Below are 26,384 nucleotides of genomic sequence, written 5' to 3'. Positions count from 1 at the left end.
AAAAGGGCCAGTGTAGACAGCCCAGTAGTCTTTTCTGGAAAAAAGCCCCGATCGCGAAAATGGCGATTGGGGCTCTTTTCCGGAAAAGCGCATCTACATTGGCCACAGACACTTTTCCAGAAAAAGGGCTTTTCCAGAAAAGCAGCCTGCCAATGTAGACGCTCCTTTTCTGGAAAAACTGAAAACGGAATAGTATTCCGTTTTAAGCAGTTCCGGAAATTCATGCCAGTGTAGACACAGCCCATAAGAAAAAAGAACCCCCATTGAAAAAGAAAATGAAATAAACCTATTGATTGTAAAGCAAGCTGCTAAGCACAATGAGAAAGAGAGATCAAACCAAATTTGTCCCTTGAGGATTCGGCAGAGATTCAGTAGGGATAAACTTGGCCCATTGCATTTAGACCTTTTAGGGAAGTATCTTGTCCCAAATGGCCAGGCTGAATGCAGGAGATCAGGTAGGGAGAGGAGGCAATTTGTGGAATTGCAGTATTTCCCTTAGCTCCTGTGCTCATACTCCATGAGAGGCCATGGTGTTGTGAACCTTGGAAGTAGACAGTGTTTTCTCTAAGCTGTGCAGGTGATTAATCAGTCCAGTCTAGTCAGAGTCTCAGGGCTTCATGCCCAGAGCTGACTGACTGGGCAAGGCTGATTAATCACCTGTGAAGCTGTGCTGCTGTGCAGCTTAGAGGGAACACTGGCAGTGGACCTCCATATTTGCTACTCATCTAGGTCATTCTTCTCCCCTGCATGCCACAGAAATACTTGAACAAAAATTGTGATCTTAAGCGTTCAAGATTTGAATTCATTGGTTGTTGATTCCAATGCTGGATTTACTCCGGAGTCAATGAGCAGCAATGAATAAACCAAAAAAACCCTAAAGGTGGGATCTCCTGATTTCCGTTATGAAGGACAAATAGTTGTGTGGTAAATACAGGGGCTGGCTCACACAGAACATAAATCACTCCAAAGATGGCATTGTAGTCTCTCGCCCATATGGGCTGGTTAGTGTTGCTTGGTGAAAACAGGTTGCACTGTCAAGAGATGGTATATTGGGTGCATGCCCCTTGGCACTCTGTTACTCAGGAAATAATTGTGCCTCCTGAACCATAATCCCCTCTCTGAGATCCACCTGAGGCTGAAAACTTCCACTCTGCCCTTTGCTCAGGATCCTCCTTCATTGTGACCCTGTACTTTGTACAGTCCTAGATTTTAAGACAAGGCTTCATTAAAGAAAATCTGAATCTATTTGCTACCCTTTCCACTTTTCAAAATCTACCCATCAAATTTATATCAAAGTGCCTAAATCCCAGTGAAATCCAATGAGAGTTGGCCCCTGACTCCATTTTGTGCCTTTGAAAATCTTCCACTGAACGTAGGCACAGATATCACATTCCGGGTCGCCAAGATCTTGCAGGACAGTTTTAAGAAATGCAGATACTTTGGAATACTGTTTTTCTTGCTAAGCCTTATGGTGTACATGAATGCACGGTGGGAACAGTGCTTTGAAGGTGCCTTTCCCTGATATATGCATGTTTGGTTAGCTTTATGCCAAAAGCGAACTGGAGGTGCCTTTGAGGAATATACCTTGCATGGCATTCAGGGAGTGATACTGCCTTAAAGACTTGATCTCATGTTATTCCACACATAAAACAGGCTATACCCTTTTTCTCCAGCCTGCCTGTCGATAACAAGTCACATATCTCATGCTATTTTTTTGTATGCCAGATGCACGCCATTCAAAGAAGTGGACAAAAAGAACATATAGTAAGTTGTATTAAACAACTAAATACAGATTATGACCTAGAAATTTGACAATAGCTGAGGAATGCTCTGCACATCTGAAGAGGTTGGGACATAAATGTTCACTGTGCATTCCCATGCTTTTCACAGGGCCTGTCCCTAGGCTCATATTAGATCCTCTGCACTAGCTGCTATTGTCCACATCTGGAAGCTAGGAATCACTAAGGCTGGGGAAATCCGAACTACACCTCTTTGCTTCCTTGATTTTTCCATCCAGACTTTTGACACTCAAGGTCCCTCCCTACCTTCCCTATGGGTATGTCTAGACAGCGTGCTATTTCAGCATTCCTGTTACTCTCATTCTACGAGCGTTAAGGGATATCTCAAAATAGCATGTAGACGTGCCAAATTTTGAAATAAGCTAATTTTAAATACAAGCAAAATAAGATATGCAATTTGCAGAAGGTAAATTGCATATCTTATTTCGAATTTAGGGTGCTGTGTCAACACACCCTAAGAGTGAAGATCCTTCTATACAGTACCCTTAACCTCAAAATAAGCTACTCAATTTGCGTAGTGCAAATTGAGTAGCTTATTTCAAGGTATTTTGAAATAGCTTATTTCAAAATTTGGCACTGTCTACACAGCATGCAGGTAGGTTAGCTTTGCAATTACTGTAACTGCCTCGTCCCCTGAGTTCCACCAAAGGAAAGTTATCTGTGCCATATCTGCACAGATAAGTTGGCTTCATCTTTAATTGCTCCAGCCCTGGTTTTGCAGCTAAAGAAGGCTGTGCTGGTGGCTCAAAAGAAAATGTAAAATGCACAGGATCTTACTGAATTATTAACATAGATTCCTGAGAGAGAAAAATACTTGTATAAAAAAGTCTATTTCAGTAAAGTTCTTCTGAATCTTTGACAATGAAAATTATATAAACAGCCATGAATGAATCAAAATATTGCAAGGTATGCGTGTATCTTTGACTGCAGAATAAATATGATGGTGTTATAATTCATTATTTAACAAGTAGCATGTGGTCCTATAATAAGAGCTGTATCACGTCAAATTCTCAAGGGACAGCATTAAAGTTATGCATGCAAACTTAATTCAACATTTTCCTAACTCTTTTGGGGGTTAACTGAGAAACAAGAACATTCTCATTTTAATGGATCAGAGGGGTAGCCGTGTTAGTTTGTAACTGGAAAAACTTAAAAAACAACAAATAGTCTTGCAACACCTTAGAGACTAACAAAAAATGTAGAAATTTAAATGGAGTTTTAAATATATACAGCAGAGGGCAGCAGTGTTATTGGATTGATCATAGAGTTTGTAACTTTGTTACAGAAAACTGAGGATTTAAAGGGAGATCAAGAAGAACTGTAGAAACTGGTTGTCTGTCCACGAATGCTGTGCCTGTCTGGATTTTTAAAACCAAACCTTTATATGTCTCTAGCACAACTGAGAGAGCTTCTGAATAGCAAATTTCTAAACTATAAATTTGAAGATGAGTCTTTTGTGACCCATATTAAGATATCTCCACAATATTTTATACCAGGGCTATTCAACATGCTACCTGCGGGCCACATGCGGCCCATCGCCCATTTGTTTATGACCCGCGGTGCAGTTTGGATTTATGCGGCACTCAATACGTGGCACGCAGGTGGGATACCTGTTAAAACAACTTCACATCTTTCCTGCTTCCTGTCCTCTCGTAGACAGTTTGCTATCTGGGTTTGAAAAATTATATTTAGAGTAACCCAGTTAGTTGGCCAAATTATGTAAGATGTGGTGCAATTGTGCATGGCTTTGAAGGTTGCAGAGCAATTGCATAAGGTGCTTTCAGAGAGTATGGTCCCAGTGCTTGGATGCTTATGATATGTTTGGCACAGGATCTAAGGGGGGAAGGTAAAGGTGGCTGTAAGTTCTGGCATTGCCTTAGCAGGTTTGCATTGAATGAAAAATTGAGCAGTTCTTGGCAGCTCCACGTACAAGGCATCTTATAAATCAGACTAGTTAATTCCTTTGTTCCTGAGCAGTGGCTATGCTTTCAAATTCACCTGAAATAAATAATGGAAGAGTCCCTACACATTCACACAGACCCTGTCTATAGGGGCAGTCAGAGAGCCAGCAGAATGAGGTCTTGCCTTTGGCATGGGTGAAAAGGAGAAAGTGAAACAGGCTTCTTGGTGAAAGAGGGGAAAGTGTTTTTGACTAAGGTAGACTTGATAACGGAACTTGTGGGAAATGTCTTTTGTAGCTTGAAGCGGTTTTTTCCCCCCTGGAGCACCTGGGTGCATGTTCTAAAATGCCTGTGGCAGCTGGGTGTGTGGGAACTGGATGCTGGTAGCGCCAGTATTATCCCCCCAGCCTTATCTTGCTCTTGCTGCTCCCTCTTGTGCTACTTTATTTAACTGCTTCCCTACTCTTGCAAGCTGCCCAAGACTGAGGAGGGAGAGCAGAGTAGCAAGAAGAGCATTAAAAAAAAAGACATTTGGCAGCCTGCAGACCAGCTGCTGCACAGTGGGCACTTGATGGTGAGAAGATGAGGAGTAACCACAGAGCTATCCCTGCAGCTTTTGTGGATGTATGATGGAGCTCCTGACTGCATGTCATGCCAGATGCATAAAGACCCTTGGGAGCTCTGGTATTAAATAAAGTGGGCCAAGTTCTCTTCTGAGCTACATTGAAGTCCATGGAACTGCACCAAAGCAATTAAGAACAAGAAATAGTTCTGTGTTTCTTTATCTGTTTCATTGACTGCTAATGTGATTCATTATTGAAGCCAAGATGTTAGAGGATAAGGAAAAAAATAAAGCCACGATACTAAAAAGAGAAAGTGAGCAAACAACAAAACCTTAATACAATCTTGTCCAGATTTTATTTATAGGCATTGTGTGCCATTCAGTAGCAAAATCTATCCAACAATATCAATTCATCTTTTAAACTATGAGACCCCAATTCTGCTCTCATACCAGTTTTACTCCAGTGCAATCTATTGATATCAACTGTAACTCCTTTTTTACAACCATGGAGGAAAGATCAGAATCAGGTCCTGATTAATTAAACCTTACCATTTCTCTCTCTGAGATTGTTATTATAGGCCTTGTTTTGAAGAAATTAAGACATGGAGGGGGGGAAAAAAGACAAGTGACTTCTGCAATGTTGCAAAACACACTGATGTCAGTTTCATCAATAGATACTATAGTGATTGGTGTCTGTAAATAGCAAAAATAGGCTAGCTAAAGCAGATAGAGCTCAGATCTCCTGACTCCCAGTACTATGCTTTCACCTGGGGTGGGCAATAAAAAAGTGGTAATGTTGGCAGGCTGCCACTGCTATGTTTACCTGCACTTTCTCAGGTATTGGATGATCGCAGCTTTCATTGTCCATGGATCACCAGACATAGCCATTGCAAATGGCAGAAAGCAGCTCAGACCAACATGCTGCTTCCCGCTGCTCACATTAGTCATGAATGCTGATTTGCGGCCAACAAAAGCGGCAATCCTCTGATACCTGCAAAAGTGCAGGTAAACATTGTGGTGGGGGCCCACCAGGGACTAACGCTGTGGACCAGATCCAGCCTGTGTGCAGGAATTTGCCCACTTCTGCTTTGACCAGGGGATCATGATGATCAAGTGTTAAGACTGCAAAAGAAAGCTCTTGGTAATACTGGGATATTTTCACAAATTAATACAGGTTGCACCTCTCTATTCTAGAGAATTTGCCGAACCACAAGAGGTCAATATTGTCTAGCAGCATTACCAACACCTTCACTGCTTACTGGGCTCTGAGAAGACATTCCAGGGTAAAATTAGAGCTAAATAACAGCACAGAACACTGAGAGCCAGGACTGGCAGCTGCAAATAAACTTTATGGTACCACAGGAAACTTGGCCACACTCATGATAAGCAGATTTCCAGCTAACAAAAATCATGCCGGACCATGGATGTTGCCAGACCAGACAGTGCTGGACTAGCGAGGATCAATCTATACCAAACATGCATAATTAAATTCATAAATATATATTGTCAGAACATATGATTATAAAAATTGTCTTTTTCAAAATAGACTGCTTCGATGTAAAACATTTAAAAAAACTAAGAGGGCTTTTCACTATAAAGTGAAACAATTTGAGGTTTAAAATGAAAAACCTTTAGCTGATAGTTTTTTTGTTCTGCTGAATACATGTATTATTCATCAGGGTGCTCAGGGTTATAAATGTGCTTTGAGCTTGCTGTAATTTATAAGACTTCACTTGTGGCTGATTTATAGGAAATTTCATTAATCTCTACAGCAGAGGGACCTTGCAGATAGCAGCAGATTGAAAATGAACCCAGGACTGGGGGCTTTAGAAACTACCATAAATGAATCAGCACTGAAAAACTTAGAATGGTAATGATCATTTGCAGAGTGCAAAGGTCTCTTTCCCTTCTTACACTAAGATCTGAAGAAAAAAATTGAAGGTAGCAGTGAAATTACCAACCCTGCAGCACCCGAGACTTTTTTAGAACATTTAAACAGCTATTCTTTATTTCTGTGTTTTGCACACATCTACTAATGAGTGTTTCTCTAGCATTGCTGCTGCTGCCAAAAGAGAGAATAGAGGAAAAAATATCATGAAATTGAATGAGTCTGTTTAATGATGGGGGAGAGCTGAGGCTCAGCAGTTCTCATAAAGCTTTTTTTTTTTTTTTTTTCTAATCCACTTCTTTGAAATAAGCAAAATGTTTTACTGGAATTTTTGTGACCTTCTGCATCCAGTAGTAAAAGCTTTACTTGCAAGAAGGCCCCAGTCCTGTTCTCACATTTGCAATGGTGTAACGGTTTACAAATGAAGTTTTGATAGTAAAGCACTGACTTGGGATATTCGCTTTCACCCAACAGTGTTTCTTTTAAACAGTTCTTTTATTTAGAATATGCCCAACAAGTTTAAAACTATGTATAATTGATGAGGGGAGAGGGGTCCATTCCTAACCATTGTTACCTTGTATTGGCTTTTCAGCTTCTTGTCACTGGTACTCTGGGCTACCCTTCTGTATTTAGCTGAGACGAGTCTCTCAGCTAAACACTGCTGTAGTGGTGCTGACTGTTGGCATTCAGTTATGCACGTTATAATCTAAAATGAAATGAGAGTCTAATTTCTAAAATGGACTGAGAGTCTAATTTCTGAAATGGCCCATTGCAAGTTACAGCCTGCAGAGTTCCAGAAATCAAAATCTATGCCTGACAGACTAGGCAGAGGTTGACTGAAAATTGCGGGGAAAATATTATCTATAGGATCATAGATTTTAATATTTGGAGTTAATTTAATGTTATTTTCTCTCTCTTCCTTTTTTTTCAGACAATTCAAACTCCAGAAGGACCAACACCAAATAAATTATGAATGTTGAACAAGATGACCTTACATCCACAGCAGATAATGATAGGTCCTAGGTTTAACAGGGCCCTATTTGACCCCCTGCTTGTGGTGCTACTTGCTCTTCAACTTCTTGTGGTGGCTGGTCTAGTCAGGGCTCAAACTTGCCCTTCTGTCTGCTCCTGCAGCAACCAGTTCAGCAAAGTGATCTGTGTGCGGAAGAATTTGAGAGAGGTCCCAGACGGCATCTCCACTAACACACGGTTATTGAATCTGCATGAGAACCAGATCCAAATCATTAAGGTGAATAGCTTCAAACATTTGAGACATCTGGAAATCTTGCAGCTGAGTAGGAATCACATTAGAACAATTGAAATAGGGGCCTTCAATGGTCTGGCCAATCTCAACACTCTGGAACTTTTTGACAATCGTCTTACCACCATCCCTAATGGGGCTTTTGTATATTTGTCAAAACTGAAAGAGCTTTGGTTGAGAAACAACCCTATTGAGAGCATCCCTTCATACGCTTTTAACAGAATCCCTTCCCTCCGTAGGTTGGATTTGGGGGAACTGAAAAGGCTTTCATACATCTCAGAAGGTGCCTTTGAAGGTCTTTCCAACTTGAGGTATTTGAATCTTGCCATGTGCAACCTTCGGGAGATCCCTAACCTCACACCTCTTGTAAAACTGGATGAGTTAGATCTTTCTGGGAACCATCTGACAGCCATCAGGCCGGGATCTTTCCAAGGGTTGATGCATCTTCAAAAATTGTGGATGATACAGTCCCAGATTCAAGTGATTGAAAGGAATGCCTTTGATAACCTTCAGTCACTGGTGGAAATCAACCTGGCACACAACAATCTAACACTACTGCCTCACGATCTCTTTACACCACTCCGCCTAGAAAGGATCCACCTGCACCACAATCCTTGGAACTGCAACTGTGATATTCTTTGGCTCAGCTGGTGGATTAAGGACAAGGCACCCTCCAACACTGCATGCTGTGCTCGCTGTAACACACCTCCCAACTTGAAAGGAAGGTACATTGGTGAGCTGGACCTGAATTATTTCACGTGTTATGCTCCGGTAATAGTGGAGCCACCAGCGGACCTCAACGTCACAGAAGGCATGGCTGCAGAGCTGAAATGCCGAGCATCGACCTCCCTGACCTCTGTATCTTGGATTACTCCAAACGGATCGGTTATGACGCATGGGGCATACAGAGTTCGGATTGCTGTGCTCAGTGATGGTACGTTAAATTTTACAAAGGTGACTGTGCAAGACACGGGCTTGTACACATGCATGGTGAGTAACTCTGTTGGGAATACCACAGCTTCTGCCACACTGAACGTGACTGCATTGGACAATGGTTACACATACTTTTCAACTGTCACTGTAGAGACTATGGAACCTTCTCAGGATGAGGCACGGACCACAGAGCAGATTGGGCCCACGCCTGTTATCGACTGGGAAACCACCAATATAACAACCTCTCTTACTCCACAGAGCACAAGGTCAACAGAAAAAACATTTACTATCCCAGTGACAGATGCAAGCAATGGGATCCCAGGAATAGATGAGGTTATGAAGACTACCAAAATCATAATTGGTTGTTTTGTGGCTATCACTCTCATGGCTGCTGTGATGCTGGTAATTTTCTACAAAATGAGGAAACAGCATCACCGGCAGAGCCATCATGCTCCAACGCGGACTGTAGAGATCATTAATGTGGATGATGAGCTTACAGGTGATACACCTATAGAGAGTCACTTGCCCATGCCGGCAATAGAGCATGAGCACCTAAATCATTATAACTCTTATAAGTCTCCTTTCAACCACACAACGACAGTTAACACAATAAACTCAATACACAGTTCAGTGCATGAACCGTTATTGATCCGAATGAACTCAAAAGACAATGTACAAGAGACTCAGATCTAAAATATTTACAAAATTTGGGGGGGGGGGAATACAAAAAAGACGGTTTATAAAACAAGTGACACAAATGACTGGGCTAAATCTACTGTTTCAAAAAAAGTGTCTTTACAAAAAAAGAAATTTATTTATTAAAAATTCTATTGTGATCTAAAGCAGACAAATTATGTGTATTCCTCAAAACCTCTTTTGCTGCACTTATTTACCCTCTTCCTCCTTTCTCCCTCCCCAACCTGCCCCATCCCACTTGCCATATTTTTCATAGATCTTGATTCCCTAAAAGAACTGGTATAGGAAATTTTGTAAGAATTCTGTCATACTTTGGGAATTTTTATGGTGAACTCTAGTGGTGAGATTCAGTCAATTTTGTCTTTTTTCTGATTTATTTTTTCTTTTCTCATACCCTTCTTGAAACTGTTCTACAGGGAATGGAGCATTAGCAGTAGATTTTTAAGTGAGAACAAGGATCAAGCATCAACAACAACAACAAAAAACAAAGTTTTCTTTTCTTTTACTTTTCCATGTAATTACCTGTTCTGTATTTACCAAGAGGACCATTCTGTGGAAGAAGAAACAAAAATCCAAGAAATTAATTTACTTGAGAACATCGACAAAACCCATGATCTTTTAAACAATTCTAGAACCAGAATTTGTAGATCAAACACTAAAATAAGATTATAAATAAAATATTGTTGTTTTTTTCTGTACTTGGATACAGCTTATTTTCAGTGTGGCTTTAAAAAGCAAAAGTTTGTTAGAAATTTTACAGTATTCTGCTGTGATGGTCTAAAACACAACAGCTTCAGAGTATTACTGCTGCATTTTGGATCATTACTGAAGAATAGCATTGCTTTTATTTTAGTGTATATATAACAGTATACAAGATAATACAAATACATGACTTTTAATGTAAAATTATAACTATTCAATGTAAGGAAACATTCAATGATCTTCATTGTACTCACAGAAATATTCTGTAGTTTGCAAAAGATTTCTACACAGAGTTCAGGGACAAATGGGCTCACTAGACAATGGTGGAAGTTTTGTTCTTATTTTAAAGAACTGTTACTTGTACACAGGGAGATCAACAATAATAATATTGCTTTTAATCTTCACAGCCAGACATTTTGATTGCTTTGGAAGTTCTTCTAGCTGTAAATATAAAATTTGTATAGATACCAAAAATACATCTCTGAGTCTATATTCCCGAGGGCTCCAAAATGAAATCAAGGTGCTTTGCAAGAAGTGGATTAACTCAGAAGAAAATGAGTCCCATGGTCTGTTTTGGCCAAATTCAGAGATGAATCCAAGTGTATGTAATCAGCCCATTCTTTTGGTCTCCTTTTACATATATGTATTGCCCCGACTAAAAGAATGAATATTCTAAGGTAGGATGTGTAATCCTCAATGTTGCAAGCTACAGCACAAAGTCTAAACTATAGAGGAAACTGGAGATAGGTGACACTGAATCACAATGTTCAGGGGGTATAAATTTAGTGCAGAAGAAAACACAAAGTCCTATAATAATCTCAGAAATATATTTGCAGACATTATATTTCAATGTATTAGCTGTATAATATATGAAATATACTAAGGGAATTTTAAAAGGGGATGAAGAAAGATCTGGATTAGACATATTGAAATAAGCAGGAAGAACTGGAATTCCTAACAAATAAATACAACTATGATATCATTGGTATTACAGAAACCTGGTGGGATGGGACGCACGATTGGAATGTTGGTATGGAAGGGTACGGCTTGCTCAGGAAGGAAAGACAGGGAAAAAAGGGAGGAGGGGTTGCCTTGTATATTAAAAATGTACACACTTGCACTGAAGTGGAGATGAACGTAGGAGATAGCTGTGTAGAGAGTCTCTGGGTTAAGCTAAAAGGGGTAAAAAATGAGGGTGATGTCATGCTAGGAGTCTACTACAGGCAACCTAGCCAGGTGGAAGCGGTGGATGAGGCCTTTTTTAAACAATTAACAAAACTATCCAAAGCCCAAGAGTTGGTGGTGATGGGGGACTTCAACTATCCAGACATATGTTGGGAAACTAACACAGCGGGGCACAGGCTATCCAATAAGTTTCTGGACTGCATTGGAAACAACTTTCTGTTTCAGAGGGTTGAAAAAGCTACCAGAGGAGAAGCTGTTCTGGATTTGATTTTAACAAATAGGGAGGAACTAGTTGAGAACTTGAAAGTGGAAGACAGTATGGGGGACAGTGATCATGAAATAATAGAGTTCATGATCTTAAGGAAAGGTAGAAGGGAGACCAGCACAATTGAGGTAATGGATTTCAGGAAGGCAGATTTTGATAAGCTCAGAGAACTTGTAGGTAAGGTCCCATGGGAAGCAAGACTGAAGGGAAAAACAACTGAGGAGAGTTGGAAGTATTTCAAAGGGATGTTGTTAAGGGCCCAAAAGCAAACAATTCCGCTGTGTAGGAAAGATAGAAAATATGGCAAAAGACCAGCTTGGCTTAACAAGGAGACCTTGCATGATCTCAAAATAAAAAAGGAGTCCTATAAAAAATGGAAACTAGGACAACTAACAAAGGATGAATATAGGCAAGCAACACGGGAATGCAGGGGCAAGATTAGAAAGGCAAAGGCACAAAATGAGATCAAACTAGCTACAGGCATAAAGGGAAACAAGAAGACCTTTTATAAATACATTAGAAGCAAGAGGAAGACCAAAGACAGGGTAGGCCCACTGCTCAGTGAGGAGGGAGAAGCAGTAACAGGAAACTTGGAAATGGCGGAGATGCTCAATGACTTCTTTGTTTCGGTCTTCACCGAGAAGTCTGGAGGTGTGCCTAACGTAGTGAATACAAGCAGAGAGAGGGTAAGTTTAGAAGATAGGATACACAAAGAACAAGTTAAAAATCACTTAGGAAAGTTAGATGTCAGCAAGTCACCAGGTCCTGATGAAATGCATCCCAGGATACTCAAGGAGCTGATAGAGGAGGTATCTGAGCCTTTAGCTATGATCTTTGAAAAATCATGGAAGACAGGGGAGATTCCAGAAGATTATATATTCCCATCCAGAAGATTATATATTCCCATCTATAAAAAGGGGAATAAGAACAACCCAGGAAACTACAGACCGGTCAGTTTAACGTCTGTCCCAGGGAAGATAATGGAGCAGGTAATTAAGGAAATCATATGCAAACACTTGGAAGGTAATAAAGTGAAAGGGAATAGCCAACATGGGTTTGTGAAGAACAAGTCATGCCAAACTAATCTGATAGCTTTCTTTGATAGGATAATGAGCCTTGTGGATAAGGGAGAAGTGGTGGATGTCATATACTTAAACTTTAGTAAGGCATTTGATATGGTCTCACATGATATTCTTATTGATAAACTAGGCAAATATAACTTAGATAGGGCCACGATAAGGTGGGTGCATAATTGGCTGGATAACCGTAGTCAGAGAGTTGTTGTTAACGGTGCTAAATCCTGCTGGAAAGGGATAACAAGTGGAGTTCCTCAAGGGTCTGTTTTGGGACCTGTACTGTTCAATATCTTCATCAATTATGTAGATATTGGGATAGAGAGTACACTTATTAAGTTTGCAGATGATACCAAACTGGGTGGGGTTGCAACTTCTTTGGAGGATAGGGACATAATTCAAAATGACCTTAGCAAGTTAGAGAAATGGTCAGAGGTAAACAGGATAAAGTTTAATAAAGAGAAATGCAAAGTGCTCCACTTAGGAAGGAACAATCAGTTCCATACATACAAGATGGGAAGTGACTGTCTAGGAAGGAGCATGGTGGAAAGGGATCTAGGGGTCATAGTGGACCACAAGTTGAATATGAGTCAACAGTGTGATGCTGTTGCAAAAAAAGCAAATATGATTCTAGGTTGTATCAACAGGTGTGTTGTAAGCAAAAGTCGTGAAGTCATTCTGCCGCTCTACTCTGCACTAGTTAGGCCTCAGCTGGAGTACTGTGTCCAGTTCTGGGCGCCACATTTCAAGAAAGATGTGGAGAAATTGGAAAGGGTACAGAGAAGAGCAACAAGAATGATTAAAGGTCTAGAGAAGCCTATGAAGCCAGGCTTCATGAACTGGGCTTGTTTAGTTTGGAAAAAAGAAGATTAAGGGGGGACATGATAGCGGTTTTCAAATATCTAAAAGGGTGTCACAAGGAGGAAGGAGAAAATTTGTTCCTCTAGGTTTCTGAGGACAGGACAAGGAGTAATGGGCTTAAAGTGCAGCAAGGGAGGTTTAGATTGGACATTAGGAAAAAATACCTAACTGTCAGGGTGGTCAAATATTGGAATAAATTGCCAAGGGAGGTGGTGGAATCTCCCTCTCTGGAGATATTTAAGAACAGGTTAGATAGACATCTGTCAGGGATGGTGTAGACAGAGCTTGGTCCTGCCTTAAGGGCGGGGGGCTGGACTCGATGACCTCTCGAGGTCCCTTCCAGTCCTATGATTCTATGATTCTATGAAATACTGGGGACTAGGATGTCCTAGCCTGCTTTGCTTGCTAGTGCTCCTCTTAAACTGCACTGCTCTATTTTACTAGCATTCCTGTTGAATTACATATGAACATTATGATACAGCCTATCCAGAAACATGGCAGATGCATTTCATTTAAGGTAAGATGTTCAAATCCTGTGGTGATGAGAGTGGTATAAGAACATGTCCAGAAGGTGCATTTTGCCTAAGGTGCCTGCTCCATCCAGTAGTGTGTTAAAATTTTTGTCCCTCATACTAGGCCATCTGGAAGCTGAGCTATTAGGGAGTTTTCCATTATGAAATGGTATCCACTTTTTTTATTAAAATGGTGCCGAGATACAACTTCACCCTACTGCATAATCAAAGATTTCAAATAAATAAAAACACACATAGAAAACTGTAAAATACCACCCACTGGTATGGCTAAGGAAAAGACACCAATGGGCATTATCTGGGAGAAGGAGAATTGGAGAGGATGGTAACGTGCATATTAATGCAGACAGGGTCTAGAAAAGCTTAGATGGCTCCCCACCTAGGCTATGTCTAGACTGCAAGCCTCTTTCGAAAGAGGCTCTTTCGAAAGATACTTTCGAAAGAGCCTCTTTCGAAAGAGAGCGTCTAGACTGCACGTTGAACTTTCGAAAAAGCAGCTTGCTTTTTCGAAAGAAAGCATCCAGTGAGTCTTGATGCTCTCTTTTGAAGAAGCCCTATTTACATTGAAGAACGCCTTCTTTCGAAAGAGGAACTTTTGAAAGAAGGCGTTCTTCCTCGTGAAATGAGGTTTACCGCCATCGAAAGAAAAGCCGCGTTCTTTCGATTTAATTTTGAAAGAACGCGGCTTGAGTCTGGACGCAGGGGAAGTTTTTTTGGAAAAAGGCTACTTTTCCCGAAAAAACCCCTGAGTCTGGACACAGCCCTAGAGATTATTTTAGCTTAAAATTGCTGTGGGATACCCCTGAAATGTACTTTTATACAAAAGATGTAACAAAACGTCTGGCTTTGGTGTTTGTTAATTTAAAAGAGCCCTGCAATTTAAATTTCTGAGGTTTGTACATGGTAGAGGGAAATCCTACAAATGGAAAGGGAGACTAACAGCGTACATCCGACTCTATGGAAGTCCTCCTGTTCCTCCCCTTCCTCCCCCCCGAAAATAACAGACACTGTTACCTAGATTATGGCGCAACATTCTGATCATACATAGGAATCAGGAAGTAAACCTAACTGGTCTAAATTTACTTGTCATATGAAATGCAAAATCAACAAGAAACAGTAAATCAGTATTTTAAATATACTTGATTTGATTAAATAAAGGTTGTCTGAGTCAAGCAGTAGGAGATTCTATCAATGGTTCATTACAGCTGCCCAAAAAATGGAAATTATTTTTTGGGAAAAAAAGTTGTTTGTTTTTATTTTTGTCAAAATGTCCTGAGAGAATCTTCTGGTTTTTCAACAAATAATTTGAAGAGTATTTGATTGTTTTTTACAGAACATTTTTTATTCTGATTTTTCATCAAAATTATTTTTCAGTGAAAAAAAGAACCAGCCAGCTCTACTGATCCTTTTGAAACACAGAATAACTGCCCAGGGTCCTCCCCAGAGCTAGTCAACCCCATACTTTGAACTGCCAGAGGGATATGAGAGAGACATCACTACCTTCTGCAGGTCTGCCACTTCAGAGTTAGAAGCTGGGAATGGAGCCTAAAAGTCCTGTAAGGCAGAGGACAGCTACCAGGTTTATATGATGAACTTGCTCTTATTAGTGATGAGCCAGGAAATAACATTAATTTGCTCTTATTAGTGATTTTCCCACACAGGAGCAACAAACGTAATCTGGATTATGAAGTCTAACTGTTTTTAGTGTACACGTGAAAAAAGATGTAATAATCTTCACTTCATCAGATCAAGTTGTACTGAGTTAGTTGCTTTCTTCGCCAAATATAAATTGCAGAGGATTTTTTTCTGAGGGTATGTCTACACTACCCCGCTAGTTCGAACTAGCGGGGTAATGTAGGCATACCGCACTTGCAAAGAAAGCCCGGGATTTGAATTTCCTGGGCTTCATTTGCAGAAGCGGGGAGCCGCCATTTTTAAAACCCCGCTGGTTCGAACCCCGTGCAGCGCGGCTACTAGGCTTCCTAGTTCAAACTACCGTTACTCCTTGTGGCTCCCCGCTTATGCAAATGAAGCCCGGGAAATTCAAATCCCAGGCTTTCTTTGCAAGTACAGTATGCCTACATTACCCTCCTAGTTTGAACTAGGAGGGTAGTGTAGACATACCCTGAGGCATCATCTTCAAGTGAGGAGAAAAAAAAAGATTATGGGGCTTTAAGTGTACAGGAGCATGAAAAAAGATTCCAAATAAGTTGCATTTCAGTTTCTAGCATAACACGAGCACTTTACGTTACTCTGAAAGTCACTAAATGCACAAAAATTGTTATGTTGCTAGATTTCTCTTTCTATTGAAAATAGCTCATGCATTAAAGAATAATGTAGAAATGTTTCCAGGTTCCCTTTTACGTAGCTGACATTGCAGGTCAGTTACAGTATGAGAAAAAGACAAAACTAAATGGACATTGTATTTGTCACTCTAGATTTGGTGCATTATGAATAACTTCTATTACAGGCTTCACTGTTTTGCAATGTGAGCATTATTATAGCCCTTTGAACAAGAAGGATGGAGAATTCCATAAATCTATTTCCCCCTTACTAATATGTAGGAATATTAATTCACAAGGGCATATCCTATATTCATGTCTTAAGGATAACATTTTCTATACTGCCATTCTTTTGGAAATCCAAAAGAAAAAGCTCCAGGAAACATTACAAGCTGAAAAGGCAGAACCTGTATAATTTCACTGAAAATAAATAAATAAAACCAAGTTTTAGCCTAGTCTACATAATATAGTGAGAACATATATTATCAATTTCTCAAATGTCCCTGTTTCTCTCTCTCTAAATATGCACAACCAAAGATGCTCTTAACCCAGTGGCACAGCTGTTTTAATGAATGTTGGGTTCCAATTATTATAATCTCTATATTGGCATTAACTGGCAAATGCCTCCACTTCTACTGCTCTTTACATAGTGAAGAACTGGTGAGGGAATTATGGGCATTCATAACTATGGGAAGATACTAGGGAGCATACACAGAGAGGATGTAGTACCTGAGTACCATGAATCCTGTCTCTCATGGAATCTTAAAATAATAAAACTTGAAGGAACCTCAAGAGATCACCAAGTCTAGTTTCCTTAGGGCCGGCCCACAACATTTTGGCACCTGAGGCGGGGAACTCAAATGACGCCCCCATATGCACAAATGCACCAGCAGCAGACACAATTTTCTACACTCTGGTCCTAGTGGTGCCCCCTCCCCCAACAGTCTGGCACTTAATCAAAGAATCATAGAATCATAGGACTGGAAGGGACCTCGAGAGGTCATCGAGTCCAGCCCCCCCCTCCCCCAAGGCAGGACCAAGCTCCGTCTACACCATCCCTGACAGATGTCTATCTAACCTGTTCTTAAATATCTCCAGAGAGGGAGATTCCACCACCTCCCTTGGCAATTTATTCCAATATTTGACCACCCTGACAGTTAGGAATTTTTTCCTAATGTCCAATCTAAACCTCCCCTGCTGCACTTTAAGCCCATTACTCCTTGTCCTGTCCTCAGAAACCAAGAGGAACAAATTTTCTCCTTCCTCCTTGTGACACCCTTTTAGATATTTGAAAACCGCTATCATGTCCCCCCTTAATCTTCTTTTTTCCAAACTAAACAAGCCCAGTTCATGAAGCCTGGCTTCATAGGTCATGTTCTCTAGACCTTTAATCATTCTTGTAGCTCTTCTCTGTACCCTTTCCAATTTCTCCACATCTTTCTTGAAATGTGGCGCCCAGAACTGGACACAGTACTCCAGCTGAGGCCTAACTAGTGCAGAATAGAGCGGCAGAATGACTTCACGAGTTTTGCTTACAAAACACCTCTTGATACCTCTTGCGGAGGCCGCCTCAGTTCCCCTCATGGTAAGGCCAGCCCTGAGTTGTCTGCACTCATGACAGGTCCACACACCATCTAGACCATCTCAGACAGGTGTCTGTCTAACCTGAACTTAAAAATCTCCAATGATAGAGATTCCACAACCTCCCTCAGCAATTTATTCTGCTTAACCACCCTGACAGGCCAGAAGTTTTTCCTAATGTCCAACCTCATCTTCCCTTGCTGCAATTTAAGCCCATTGTTTCTTGTCTTATCATAAGAGTTTAAAGAGAATAATTTTTCTCCCTCCTCCTTGTAACACCCTTTTAGGTACTTGAAAACTATTATTCTGTCCCCTTTCAGGGTGTGTCTACACTGCAGAGTTTTTTAAAAAAAACTTCACTTACATCCATACTGCTATTGCAGTCTTTCGACATAAAGTCAAAAGAATGACGGCTTTTTTCCAACATTGGTAAATCTCTTTCTACAAGGAAGAAATGTGGATGCGAAGAGGGTTTGTTTTTTTTTCAAAAGAAGAGGCCTCCAAGAAAAAGCACGGGTGCCCTAGTAGCCACTCTGTCCATAGGAATCATATTTTAAATGCGAAGTAGCGTCAAATCAATGTGGATGCTAACCTTCAAAAAAGAAGATCGCTTTTTCAATGCACTTTTGCTATGTGGACACTCTCTTTCAAAAGAAGTTTTTTCTGGAAGATCTCTTCCAGAAAAGCTTCTTTCGAAAGAAGCCTGCAGTCTAGACGTAACCTGAGCCTTCTCTTTTCCAGACTAAGCAAACTCAATTTTTTTCAATCATGTTTTTAGACCTTTAATCTTTGTGGTTGGTCTTCTTTGTATTTTATCCAATTTGTCCTCATCTTCCTGAAATGTGGTACTCAGAACTGGACACAGTATTCCAGTGGAGGCCTAATCAGTGCAGATTAGAGTGGAAGAATTACTTTTCATTTCTTGCTTGCAACATTCCTGTTAATGCATCCCAGAATAATGTTTGGTTTTTTGCGAAACAGTGTCATACTTTTGTTGACTCAGACTTAGCTTGTGGTCCACTATGACCCTTAGATCCCTTTCTGTAGTACTCCTTCCTAAGCAGTCATTTCCCATTTTGTATATGTACAATTGATTGTATCTTCCTAAGTGGAGTAAAATTTGCATTTGAAGAATTTCATCCTGTTCACCTCAAACCAGTTGCTGATGCAAGATTGGATCTCTGCCATTCTGTTCTTGTAGAGCTGGTATTGCCCTGACCCATGCACAAGGTTCCACATCATATCAAAGACTCCCTTTGGAAGGGTAGGAGTTATTTAGACTCCCTGAGTTATTTTGTTTCTCTCTCAGGTCCAACTCAAAATTGAAATTAAACCTGGTCTCTGTTTCTCAGTCAGACTGTTCTCTCACACTGACTCATTATTGGCACAGCAAACTCACCCCATACAGAAGCCTCTCTAGTGGCCTCTGAAGGAATTACTAGTTCATACTGTCCCCACTTCTTATTCCCAGCCTGCTGGAAATGGCTAGGGTCCTCCAAGAGTCTCAGTCCAGACTTCTAGAAGCTAAATCATTCCAAGATGAGGTTACACTTACACAATTTACATCAAGCAGGACTTGGCCTGTGTGTAGTCAGCAACCTACCAGAACACATGTATTCTTGATATCATTCCTTTAAAGCTTTATAGAATGTTGCATCCTGAAAGCTCTCAAAAATCCTTTACAAATGGCTGGATAAGTGAACCTGTCTTGAATTTAAAAAACAGGACTGTGTAGCACTTTAAAGACTAACAAGATGGTTTAATAGGTGATGAGCTTTCATGGGCCAGACCCACTTCCTCAGATCAAATAGTGGAAGAAAATTGTCAGAACCATATATACCAAAGGATAGAATTTTAAAAAATGAACACATATGTGGTTTTTTTCATTTTTTTAAATTTTATCCTTTGCATCATCACCTATTAAACCATCTTGTTAGTTTTTAAAGTGCTACACAGTCCTGTTTTTTGTTTCAGCTGCACCAGACTAACATGGCTACATTTCTACCACTGTCTTGAATTTGAACTTTATCTGGTTCAGAAATGTGTGGTGTTCTTATGTTCCTACCCTATTCCATTATTTTGGCTGAATGAAGTAACATTAAAGTACCCAGAGACGTGACTATAGTTATTTCGTACAAACAAGGCTCGGGGGGGAGGGGGGGGGGCGAATATATATTTTTTGCAATTTTGGAGAAATTAGCGTTAAAAATATGGTAAAGATCAACATTATGTCTGACTGAAGAAGCAATTTAGTGATTAAAGCATGTGCTAGTAGTCAGAACTCCCAGGTTCTAGTCACAGCTCTGCCACCAATTTGTTGTATGACCTTAGGCCACTCCTATCAGCTTTCTCTGCATTACTTTCCCCATTTCTTAAAAAGAAGACGATCATGCTGTCCTTCTCCACAGGTAGCTTAATTAAAATTGTGGGAAAAAATGGTCAGCTGAGCAGTGCATGCACAAGTTGCTATGTAAATGCAAACTCTACACATTTAAAAAGTCACATATATCATAGTGGACACCTGCTATGGCTTACAGACCTTTACAACCTGGCTGTGCAGAAAGGGGAGGTATCTGTAGAAAATGAATGCCTATGGAATGCCTCTGGGGGTTCTGAGAAAACATATGGCTCATGTCAGCCCTAACACTCTCCATAATACTAATGAAAATGTTCCTCCACTCTCAGGAACTGCAGATACAAGGATTCCAGCTGCCCTCTGTCTTCTGTTGATGCGTGTGGATGTCCTGGGCCTTCTAATTTGCTTTGAACACTCTACTGGAGCACCCAAAATCTGATCTTTCAACTCTGCAATACTTTCCCAGGGAGAGCAGACATGGAAAACCTCTGTTAGGTGATCTAATTCTTCTCCCCATGCTACTTTCTTCACCCAGCACAGGTTCACTCCCTGTGATTTCCAGAGTTTGCTTGAGCCCACTTATAAAAACCTCAACAATGACATTTCTTGTGTTTTCTCTGATTCTGTATTTCTGCAACAACATTTTGTAATCTATCCAGGGATTCATCAGGCTGCTTTGGATTTTGTTATCAATCAAAAGAGTAATGGTAAGCTATATTGGTAGTTTATGGATTAATAATTAAATCAGATCATTAATACAAATATACTTTTGTGCCCTGCCATAGGGAACTACTATAAATAAATACACCATAATACTAGAGAACAATCAAGAAAGCTCATGCACTATGAAAAGTATGCACATGTGTGCAAATGTGCACACACACACACATATATACAATGTGGTAGTTTACTGGGAGGGGGGAGGATTAGCAAAATGAAACAGGATACATACCTATGGAAAGGGAGAGAAAGTAATAGATGGGCTGTTATGGATAGCTAGGAGAACTAAACTAAGGTGCCCAGAAAAAGAGATTTGGTCACTTAGTACTTATCTTCAGTAATTGAGGTTCCCTCCCCTCCAAAGGAGAGTTTTGGTCCAGTTGTTTCAGCATGGAAGTGGATTCTTCTTTTGCCTCTGCTGCTAACTTGCTATATGGTTTTAAGTCTTTGATTTAACTAGAGATGGTCTGAAAATTTTTTAAAAAAAAGGTTTTTCGTCAGAATCCTGTAATTTTTGCAGGCCCATACCAGTTTCAATAACATTGGTGTTAGCAAAAACTCCTTAGGTCTAGGGCAGAATTGCCGGTCGAAGAGACAGAGAACCCCCACACTAGTCAATAGCCCACACATTTGGGATATGGGAAACTCACATTCAAATTCTTTCACTGCCTGATGTTTCAGAGATTGACTCCCAGGTCTCCCTCCTCCCAGTAGAGTATGCCAGCCACAAGTTATTAGATATTCTGGGGTATGCAGTGAGGGAAGACTCTCTTCATCTCTGCTGTTTCAGAGGGTAGCCGAGTTTGTTGTTTTTTAAGTTTATCCTGTACAGACTAATAGTGTGGTAGCTCTTTACAGACTAACAAAACACGTAGATGGTATCATGAGCTTTTGTGGGCACAGAGAAGTGGTCTGTGCTGTGCCCATGAAAGCTCATGATACCATTTACATGTTTTATTAGTCTATAAAGTGCTACCAGACTATTTGTTGTTTTTTAACTTTAATCTCTGCTATTCGCACAGTTATACTATGTATACCTAAAAAATGAATACTAAGTGAGTCAGGGAATGACCCAGCAGACTGATGACTAGGCTGCTTATCTGGAAAGTGGGAGAGTCAGGTTCAAGTCCCTCTTCTGGCTTAGAGAAAGAAGGAACCTGAATCTGGTATCTCATTTCATAGGTGGGTGCCACTTGCCTAGCAGCTTTTCTAGGGGTACTTATGCCTCTTCTGGTTCATGCAAAATTTCAAAAGTCTGGGATTTCATCCTGTTGCAGACTGGTACAATATTTGAAAGTATGGAAATTTGCACAGCTCTAATGCTAACCTCTCTATGCCTTAGTTTGCCAATCTGTAAGAAACAACGGTAATAGTAATTTACTCACTTTTGAGATATGTTTATATGAAATGTGTTACACGTAATAAAAGGTAGAAGTTCTTTATTTGGTTGGGAGGATCCCGAGAAGAGGATTTTATCATTCATTGTGTAACTGTTCATTTGATGCAGAAACAGAAACCACAACAAAATGAATAGTGTGTGTTTTGAATTATGAGATCATACTTTCTACTGTGGTAAGTGCTGCACACACAGGAATTCCTCATTATTGCTTCAGTTTAACAAACTATGTTTGCCACCAAAATTTCTAAAATAGTCATCACTTTTGGGAGTGCCTCAATTTCGGAGTACAGGAATGGGTTACTTAGGAAGGCAGTGGAATCTCCATCCCTAGAGGTTTTTAAGCCTCGACTTGACAAAGCCCTAGCTGGGATTATTTAGTTAGGGTTGGTCCTGCTTTGGGCAGGCAGCTGGACTCGATGACCTCCTGAGTTCTCTTCCAGCCCTATAAGTCTGGGGATTCAACCTAACTCACCATAAAGCACTCACATTTCCAGAAACTATTGAACTCTCTTAAAATCAGAACTGTTTAAGTGATCACAAGTTGGGTAACTGGAAAATTGAGAAATTTAATATCACTTGTCATTTAAAAATCTTGGCATTTGTCGCTTCAGAACAACTGATTATTTTAAACACCACAGACAAGGGCAGGTTTTATTTCAGAATCCTATTCATCTTGCTATAGATTCACAAGGTACTTAGGTGTCGAATTCCCTTTGCACTAGGCCTTAGGCACCTCACTGACAGGCTGGATACTCAGCTGTGAATTTGCTCCTGAAGTTGGGTGCCTAAACCAGGTAGGTAATCCTTTCTGACAAAGGATACATCTACACAGCCTGGGGACATGAGCCTCCTAGCTGGGGTCAACAGACTCAAGCCTTGTGCTCATGCTCTAAAAATAGCTGTGTAGACACCACTTTTGAGTGGTGATTTGGTCTGGAGCTCAGGCTCTGAAGCCTATGAACTAAAAGGGGGGGGGGGGGGGAAGGGTTTGAAAAGCTGAGCTCCAGCCTGCAGGCTTATCTCCATTATGCCTGGGAATGAAGGCGATGATCGACTTACCAGCTGTCAATTTATCATGTGTGCTTAGATGGGAGAGCAGCCCCTGCCAACCTTACCACACGAAAATGCATCAGCTTCATCTTAGTAATTTGTGGAGCTGACATAGAATGACTTGGGGGTTAGCATAGACTAGGCCTGAGTCTCAAGATCAAAGCGCTGTCAATGCAGCTATTTTTAGAGCACTAACAGGAGCTCTTTTAGCCCATGTCTGTCAAACAATGAGAATGTCAAAATTGCCTAAATATTGGAATTAGGCCTCGAAGAACCTCTGTGAATCTAGCCCCTTAGGCACTTTTAAAATGCTACCCACTGTTATACTTGCACCAACCTTTCTCATGTCCTTACAGCTAATGTCTCCGATTATTTCGCTGGTACCCTACATGTTTTCATATTCAAGTCTGCCATTGCTAAACAAATTGGCCCTGAGAGACAAGTTTGTGAAATGCTGTTTAATTTTTCAAGTGCAGCATATCTCTTTCCTTATAATCAAGTATGCTCTAAAGCCATGGGCTTGAAAACAAGGATTATATTCTTTTTTCTATCATTTTTCTCTTTCCTGAACAGCTGCTCCTCCTTTGACGCTGCACCCAGATCGTCAAGGCTTGTTCTGGGAAAGAAGAATGTAGAAAAATGCACAGAGGGTGGGGAAAAAAGATAAGGGTGAAATGAACACTACTGGGAGCAAGAAGAGTATGATGGAGAGAAAGGCGATGAAAGGAGGAAAGGGGGATAATTCCCCGTTTCATGTCTCTTTGTCTTCTCTCATTCATTTTCTTTCATTCCATCTTTTTGTCTCCTTCTCGATACAAGAAGATACCACAGTGGCGGGTGAATTAGAGAGATTAAATTGAAAACTGTTTGAAGGACCATTTAAACAAAGGTAGTGAAAATTTAGCATATGGGATTGGGCACAGGTGTCTAATCAGATGTGGATCACACTCATCTGAGGTGGTTTTTAGGGTGTTCTGATGTTACACAGCTAAGAGAAATAGGATGAAAAATGAGGTTAAATGCTTGGAAAATGTTCCAAATGGATCTATTAGATTGGGAAACAGTCTCCTAAAAGGAAGTATTAGAAAAGTTTATGCCATCGCGGTCCCCATGGGGATCTTTTCCAATTAAAGTGTGGCTCATGGAGCTTCTCCTCAATCATTCTTTGCTTATCAGACTTAGGGAACAAATATGTTATTGCAGGGACAGATGACCGTTTTGCAGGGCTCCGGGCAGCATAATTCCGCGGGGGTCCCACTTTGCCACGGCGCATGCGCAGTGACGCCATGCGCATGCCCAGCGGCGCCACGGCACATGCGCAGCAGCACCACGGTTCATGCGTGGGGCTTTCTGAAGCGTGGGGCCCGGGGCGGCTGCCCCGTTCGCCCTGCCCTATATCCGCCCCTGTGTTATTGCATTATCCTTCAGGCACTTTTTAACTTTTCTGTTTATATTTTTTGTCTTTCTCTGCTCCTTCCCATCTATACCTGTACATTTTTCTAAAAACATACCCCTTCCATAAAGACATCTTTTCTGTGGTGCAGTGGTTTTACAATTTAAACCCAGGTTGCATCTAATTACATTTCATTAACAACATTCTTTTTTTTTTCTTTAATGTCAGATGACATTTCCCTCCAACACAGCAAGTTCCAGTTCTGACCACCACCAAGACTCCCAACTCTCAAAAAGATGGGGATTCACATAATAGCTGTGTTCTCTATAATTTCTTTATCACCATCAAACTACATACATTGGGTACACCCTTTTATAGGATCCTTTCCTTGAATGCTTTTTCTTGATAGGTGTTACTTTAAATTAGGGAGAGACAGCAGCTACAAGCTTACTAGCTAGAAGGCAGTGGTCTGGGGCAGTCACATTGACACAGGTTCTTTTGTTTTCTTCTGGTGTTTCCTTTTGCTGTAATTTGCTCTGCTGCTCTTCCATCTTATCTCTACTCTCCTCCCCATCCACTTTCCCCATGTACATATACTCTGCCCTATTATGCATGTTAGTCTAACAGAAAGAATCCATTTTCTAAGGGAAATTTGCAAGGGTTATTTACTAGTATAACTTTTCCTGGGTGAAATAGTGTGCAACAGCAATTCTTTCAAAGCAAATGGGAGAAAATAAAAGAGTTCACCACCATCATCTCTTTCTCCCTTATTCCTTAAGTGCATCTTTACTGTGGCTTGAATGCTTTTCTTTAACTGTCCTGTTAATTTCACTTAATCTATTCAGTGATCAAACTGACCAAAGATGTATTGGGGAAAATACAAATAGAAGGAAAGAAACACAATGGCTACATGAAGAGAAAAGGAGAAAAAAAAGCAGTGAAAATGTACCCTCAAATTTAGATTCTGTAAAAAACATGACCTCATTATTATTTATTGTATTAGTTCGGTGACAACAAGGGATACTTTACATGCCATGGTTGCCACTCAAATATTACAGCTTTTCTCCAGTGCATAATAGCAGGAGAATAAATCATAGAATCATAGAACCATAGAGCTGGAAGGAACCTTAGAAGGCCATCAAATCCAGCCCCCTGCCCAAGGCAGGACCAATCCCAATTAAATCAACCCAACCAGGGCTTTGTCAAGCCCAGACTTAAATACCTCTAGGGCTAGAGACTCCACTACTTCCCTTGATAACTCATTCCAGTGCTTCACCACCCTCCCAGTGAAATAGTTTTTCCTAATAACCAACCTGGACCTCTCCCACCGCGACTTGAGACCATGTTTTCCTTGTTCTTCCATCTGTCAGTATTGAGAACAGCCTTTCTCCAACTCTTTGGAAGTTGAAAGCGGCTATCAAATCCCCCCTCACTCTTCTCTTCTGCAGACTAAATAGACCCAACTCCCTCAGCCTCTCCTTGTAGGTCGTATGCTCCAGCCCCCTAATCATTTTGGTTGCCCTCTGCTGGATCCCCTCCAATGTATCCACATCCTTCCTGTAATTGGAGGCCCAGAACTGGACACAATACTCCAGATGTGGCCTCACCAGAGCTGAGTAAAGAGAAATAATCACATCTCTGGATTGACTGGCAATGCTCCTCTTGGCTACAAGGGCATTAGCCTTCTTGGCTACAAGGTCCATTAGCCGTCTTGACAACAAGGGCACACTGTTGACTCATGTCCAGCTTCTCATCCATTGTAATCCCCTGGTCCTTTTCTACAGAACTGCTACTTAGCCAGTTGGTCCCCAGCCTGTAACAATGTTTGAGATTCTTCCTTCCCAAGTGCAGAACTCTACACTAGAATCTGACTAAAAAACACAAGAAATACATTTGTCTCTTACCTTCATCCCTCCTCCTCCCCCCCAAGACAAAAAGGCAAAGAAC

The 26,384-nt window shown here is 40.7% G+C and overlaps 1 protein-coding gene across 4 annotated transcripts in view; it reads left to right on the top strand.

The window, feature by feature from the left end:
* LRRC4C (leucine rich repeat containing 4C) overlaps nucleotides 1–9,925 on the top strand; it is a 773,256-nt gene extending 763,331 nt beyond the window's left edge. For 3 of the 4 annotated variants that reach the window (XM_075927512.1, XM_075927513.1, XM_006124474.4), the window contains one exon: nucleotides 7,082–9,925. In XM_075927512.1, the coding sequence (XP_075783627.1) occupies nucleotides 7,124–9,037 (1,914 nt within the window). In that variant the 5' untranslated portion in view covers nucleotides 7,082–7,123 and the 3' untranslated portion in view covers nucleotides 9,038–9,925. The remainder of the gene's footprint in view (nucleotides 1–7,081) is intronic. The other variant, XM_075927511.1, reaches the window with a different exon arrangement.
* Nucleotides 9,926–26,384: the final 16,459 nt, after the last annotated feature.

This window comes from Pelodiscus sinensis, chromosome 4 (assembly GCF_049634645.1).
Source record: "Pelodiscus sinensis isolate JC-2024 chromosome 4, ASM4963464v1, whole genome shotgun sequence".
In the NCBI taxonomy this organism is placed as follows: domain Eukaryota; kingdom Metazoa; phylum Chordata; order Testudines; family Trionychidae; genus Pelodiscus; species Pelodiscus sinensis.
The sequence above is the reverse complement of the archived record's forward strand: the minus strand, read 5'-3'. Positions and strand labels throughout refer to the sequence as shown.